Here is a 5,936-nt window from a genome sequence, read left to right on the forward strand (position 1 = left end):
TAAATTAAACCACACTGACCCAGCCAAAACAACACATGTTGGTGACAACCGCATGAGCAAGCGCTTAATCATGGTTATCATAGTCAATCATCACCGTCACCGTTCGAGATTGTGCACACATCACAATAGCGTGTTCGGTGTTGCGCCATCTGAGAGGAGCACAGTAATACGCCTCAGGGCAAACGGACGGGAACGTATGGCTGACAGCATTGTTTTTCAAGTCACAGCCCACCATTGAGAACAACACGAAGAAAAACAGATCAGACATAGAAGTCTGCACATGTTCTGTACGTGACTTCACCCATTCAAACGTGCAAGGAACGAGGATTAATCTTCATTGCAATCCACTTACCAGCGAGCTCAGTTCGGAAGCCGATCCGTCCTCCGGTCCGCCCTCCTTCATCAGGGCCAGCTGGTCATACAGCACCACGTTCATCGCGTTCAGCAGCTTCAGCGTCTGGTCATCCGTCCACATCGTGGGTCCGAACGGGTTCTTCTTGCACGTAGTCCAGGCGGCGGCCGGGTGCTCGGGGAGCCGTCCACGCAGCTCATCCAACACCAAGCCGGCGATCTTGCTGTAGCAACTGCAGAGACCACGCCAGGTCAAGACTCGCACGTGCACATCCGAGTTCATCTTTGTTCCGGGGGAGGGGGGGGGGGGCAAGAGACAGGGATACGAACGTTAAAAAGCTAAGACGTAAGCAATGGGAGAGATGAGTGCCTTGTGTGCCATCGCCCTGACGGCGATATATAATATACGCGATCACGGCGATCACGCTGTTTGAACAGCACGGACAAATACCACATTCAGCACCAAAAAACAACAAAAATTCGACCAAATCGCTTGTTAGAATCATGTCAAATTCTGGTGACGCCTTTCTAGCACAACACATCGTGGTATTTGGCTGGAGCAAGTGATAAAGGGAAAGGTGGATTCGATAACCGTAGATACATCGCCTGCAATCGAGTGTCATCCGCACGAATGAACACAGAAAAGGGACTTGACATATGCAAACTTGCACCCATTAGCATGACCTTCACACACATCAGAAACACAACCGAGCTGGCAGAATGTTTGCGCGCAAGGCCTAGGATTCCATATGGAAATCGAACGATTCGAAAAGAGATAAAAGACTCACGTATGGAGATTGGACTCTCGGTTGTCGGTTTGCTCCGGAACCATCCAGAGGCTCATCAGATAGAAGGCTTCGGGCACGTTCAGATGCTGCACTGGCCGCTGCATGTACTCCCGGAACATGGGCAGCAGCACGACGTCTCGCTGGATCTCGCGGAACAGCATCCGCGCGTAGTAGCGCACAGACAGGTCATCATCCCTGCCCAAAAGCGGATAGTGTTACACACGTGCCTCAGACAGCATTTTCTCGTTCCGAAGCAAAGTGCGACGTCCGGGGCTTAGTTACAAGTCAATGAGTTTAACTGCTGGAGCGAATAGGCTGGTTTGGTCTTTACATTAGCTACGTGATAACAGAACATACGATAAGTGCATGATGGTGATGGTGGATAAACCAGCCTGGTACGTGCGATATAGACAAGCTGGCACGGTGCGATGATCGACGTTAAGTCACGAGCAAGGCATGGCAGTGGCCTTGGGAGTAAGAAATTGAGCCATTCTTGGCGTCTCACAGACATATCCGAGATACAACTGTCATTTAAAACTGAGATGAAAAGGCGAGACTGTCGTCAAGGACAGCACGGTCCCTCACAAATTACCGCCGGCGTTCCATACGACTCAATTATCGTTTGGAACGACAAGTTTCAGAAGCTTCGCAAATAACCATCATGGCGTGCAAAGAAATCTACACTTCAGTAACTGGGTGATCTTCACCATATCCTTTAAAATTGTGAAGTGGCACGTGACGTGTCAAGTGAAGTAGATACTACATGGCAGTGCTTCACATATGTGCCTTGCAATTTATGCTTGGCCAATTTTATAATTAAGCAAACTGCCGAGACCACAGCACACCGATTATGTAATCCAACTTACGGACGGTGTTGGCGCGAGTAGATGACCTCCAGAAGGGCATCCCGATTGAACAGGGTACCATGGACGGGCACCAGCTTGCGGAACTCCTCCATGGCGGGGTCCGGCAGGCAGTCGACTGTGTAGCATCTGTCAGCCATCTTGGCTAGGGCTGTACGCAGGTGATGGCCAGCCGAGGCGCGGAACCTCGCAGTGCGCCGCCAGCTGCATCCGCACCGCTCAAACACGCGCAGCAAGGCAGGTCGGCACGAGGGCTGCACCAAGCGCGGGTACCTGCGAAAAAACAACGGCGTCGCCATTGAGGCCAAAAGGGGGTTCGGGAGGAGGTCTACTAGATGAAAGACGTGGCTTAACATCGCTTTTGTCTCAGAAAATCTCGGCCAAGGCACTGTGCGCAGTGAGGGTGATTAAATCAATACCATCTTCACAAGGAATATGCAAAGAGCAGTGAAGCATACAATCAATAATGTTTGCAAATTGCCAACCTCCCATACATTCGCCATGGCTAACTCTGAAAGCAAGTGAAAACAGGAATCTGACAAGGTGGGGGCATTGACCCTGAAATTAAAAATCCTGAAATAGAGACTTGTGGTAGTATGCATGAATGCAACAGTTTGTAATCTGATAGAAAGCAATGATAATGTTTACTTCTATTCAACATTATGCTGCATGAACCTTAGATAGTCTGGCCTTAGTCATCTAGATACCTGACAGAGTGCCCCCAGGATAGTGATAGATCAAATGCTTTGAGCATCCCACTAGCAGGTTGAATATGCTGACAAGCATTTCAGAGATGGAATAGTGACTTGGAGGGAAACTCTGTGGATCAATACAATGAAGATTGAATAAAGAAGTGTAGATGTCTTTGAAACATTACAGCGCATGTAAGACCCTCTCTGGAAATGGCGAGAAATGAGGAGCATGATTTCGAGCACCTTGCCATAAAGTATGACACCATATGACTTTCAATATGCCATAATACCACCAATGAGTTTTGCAAACAGCTGACTCATTCTCAGCCCCAGTCTCCATGTACTGCAACATTGGTTTGACAGAAATTGTTAATGCAAAACCTGGATAAACAGTCCTAGGGGCATAATTTGGTGATATGAAAATTAGAAGAAAAGTCAACACTAAAGACTTAAGAGCAGCAAATTACACTTATGGGTACACTGTTGTACCTGAACCTAGACTATGAAAAGACAGTGAACAAGCCTTTTAAAACAATAAAACAAAGGGCAAAATGCTATCCACTTGTTGAGTTGGAGTTGCACTTATTGCATCCATCAACATTCTCTACCCATTCACTGTTTCATCCATGTGACTGCTATTGCATTGCTGATAGTTCAGGTTTTGCATAAGGAAATAGTTTAAGCATGATGCATGGAAAAAACAATGTCAAAAAATACTTTGCATCTTGTTGGAAGGACTACACCATGATGCAATGAAAAATGAATGAAAACTGGCCCAAATGAGGTTGAATGAAGGAAGACCATAAGTGATGGCTATGACCAGGGGTGTCACTATCTCAGTCATTTGTAATTTGTGGCTTACAACTAACTTATAGGCTGCACTGCATTTCCAGGCACTGCTTTTAAACACATGCACTGTACCTAGCACACACAGCATGCAACACACCCAAACTTAGTGTTGTATGTGAATTGCACATTTGGTAAATGGAAAGCATGTTTCTTCATGATGGTGACATTTGCATGACAAAAAAAATCATCCAGGGCAAATAAAAGCTTGATATACCTAGCAAGAATTATCAATACATGTGTGACACTTTACCTCCTTTTGATTTGCATATGGTCTGACCTTCAATGTTTCTCTAACTTCACAAAACTACACAATCTCACAAATGTATACACAAATAAGTACAAAAAATCAAAAAGTCAATTTACAGACATTTAAACATACTATGCAGTGTCAGTTAAGTTTGCATAAAAAGGATGTACTGCTCACAACTGCTGGTACAGATACTGATGTAGCTGACATCCCTTCAAGCCACAAATATGGATGCATATGCATATACACATACATCAAACTGATGTACTTTTGTGTAATTGTTCTCGTTGTGTTCCATCTGACAATAATTACAACTGCCATTGACTTGTGAGCTGTAGGAATACCCCAAATCTTCAGTGTTGGAAAGTTAACATTCTCAGCAAAATGACACCTTAACAAGACCACTCACCTGGACTTAAATCCGAATTTCCATACTTTTTCTGAAGTATGGACATCGTGAAGCCTCCTGCATACTTGTGATACAGATACAAGGTCTTCTATACTCAGGAAACACAAGACATGTTCCAAAATTTCAGTTGGCAGAGAAAGCAGAGATTTCTCAACATCCTTGTCTTCGCTGACCAGATGCATCACTTTCTCCTCATTCGAGAACTCCATCGCATACATCAGCAGCATTCAACAATCACGTGCACTGTTTCAGATATCGAAAGTAGTCACCAAACTCAGCACATTCAGCTTTGCACGGATGAACGTGTTGAATACAAACACGCGTCGGAGCGCCGGAATGGAAACGGAAGTCAAATGCGGCGGTTGGCGGTTAGAGACACACGGCACGTTGCGGACGAGGCCGTTCAAACCTTCCAATGAAAAGCGGTTATGTTAAACTGATGCGGCGTTGCTGAACCGGATGCAAATGTTCATGCGCGCTGGAACGGCACTCAGAGTCTCAATTCTATTTTAGTTGGAACGGAGAAAGGAACTGCAACGAAGGGAGTTACTTCATAGACTTTTACGTGGCCTAAGCCCAACAATGCTGATTTCAGCCCGCCCCCGCTCAAAATCTCTCCTAATCCTTGTTATGCTGGATTACTGGGCAGGAAAGGAATACCGGGCAACAAAAAAAACAATCGTATAACTCTGAGTATAGGTAGCAGGCTTCTTAAACACACCACTATTAGGATCATGTACATTTAGGGGTGGGACACTGTCGTTTTAGTTGTGGAACCAAAATCATGAACCTTGCCCATTCTATTTCCCAGATCCATTCCTCCACAGGTTTTCACCCCCTTTTTCGCTCGTTATGGTTATGGTCCTTTGCTTTCTTGCGTTAGTTTCGCTCGCGCAGCTTCTCTTGCATTTATTTCACGCAACAAAAAATTGGTGCCAGTGGACTTTTAACGCGTGGGCTTTTCTACGGATATATTAATGTTGGCGGACTAAAAACCACGCCATGCCGTTTACAGACTTTTCGGCTGAGTGCAACACAAGACGCACATAACTTTAATTCTGAGAGGTGCTTCTTGGGGTGTCCTGGACATATGTGCAGAATTTCAGCGCTGTAACAATTTGTATGATATCAAACAGACGCCCGTTTCTAAGCGAGGTTTATTCACAGACATTTCACAGCTCCTGGAAATGTGATGCTCGCCATGTTAGACTGATATTACAGATTCAATTTCGTGTGTCACATTCATGCAATTCACCGACATGAACGAGCCTTGGCTGCCAGCTTCGGCAAGTTACACCATTTACAAATATATCAGCCACAAAGTGCGACATTAAAATACAATCGCGCCGTTGAATCATCAATGTTCATCGTCGTTGAAAGCTTTTTCTTGGTAAACGTTCGCTAACCACGCAGATCTTGGCCAAATTTGGTTTCTTGATGGTGCACGCGCGTTGATAGAACAAAGCATCTCAAATAAAAAATCCCACTTCCACCTATCACATTCGAAATCACGCGCACACACAACCGTAAAAGTTCAAGGTCATAAAAATTGGGCACCCCAAAAGCTCTCCGACTGGACAGGAACATACGCCTCATGAAAATCCACCTAACCACCACATAAAAGATCGTGGCGTTTAAACGTTTGTTTTCTAGAAGCCTTGAAAACTTGGAAATGACGTCCCTGCACGCGTCAACATACAGACATTGCATGCCAGCTATAAGACAGCGAGACTCATT

At 45.4% G+C, this 5,936-nt stretch overlaps 1 protein-coding gene across 1 annotated transcript; it reads right to left on the minus strand.

Moving 5' to 3' along the window:
* Positions 1–235: 235 nt before the first annotated feature.
* On the minus strand, positions 236–4,531 carry LOC119107178 (F-box only protein 21). Its single transcript, XM_037230569.1, has 4 exons — positions 4,200–4,531; positions 2,006–2,275; positions 1,140–1,334; positions 236–584 (listed from the first exon to the last, which is right to left on the minus strand). The coding sequence occupies exons 1-4, from the start codon at positions 4,424–4,426 to the stop codon at positions 335–337; spliced, it is 942 nt and encodes a 313-aa protein (XP_037086464.1). The 5' UTR covers positions 4,427–4,531; the 3' UTR covers positions 236–334.
* Between the last annotated feature and the right edge of the window lie 1,405 nt (positions 4,532–5,936).

Source organism: Pollicipes pollicipes, unplaced genomic scaffold (assembly GCF_011947565.3).
Source record: "Pollicipes pollicipes isolate AB1234 unplaced genomic scaffold, Ppol_2.1 Scaffold_6686;HRSCAF=7923_pilon_pilon_pilon, whole genome shotgun sequence".
Classification (NCBI taxonomy): domain Eukaryota; kingdom Metazoa; phylum Arthropoda; class Thecostraca; order Pollicipedomorpha; family Pollicipedidae; genus Pollicipes; species Pollicipes pollicipes.

What these genes read in the sequence shown, in the direction of transcription:
- LOC119107178 (XM_037230569.1), bottom strand. Translation starts at nt 4,426, where the DNA reads ATGCTGCTGATGTATGCGATGGAGTTCTCGAATGAGGAGAAAGTGATG. An exon ending in AAATTCGGATTTAAGTCCAG is followed by an intron (nt 2,276 to 4,199) that starts GTGAGTGGTCTT and finishes GTTTTTTCGCAG; the next exon opens with GTACCCGCGCTTGGTGCAGC. An exon ending in CGAGAGTCCAATCTCCATAC is followed by an intron (nt 585 to 1,139) that starts GTGAGTCTTTTA and finishes TGGTCTCTGCAG; the next exon opens with TTGCTACAGCAAGATCGCCG.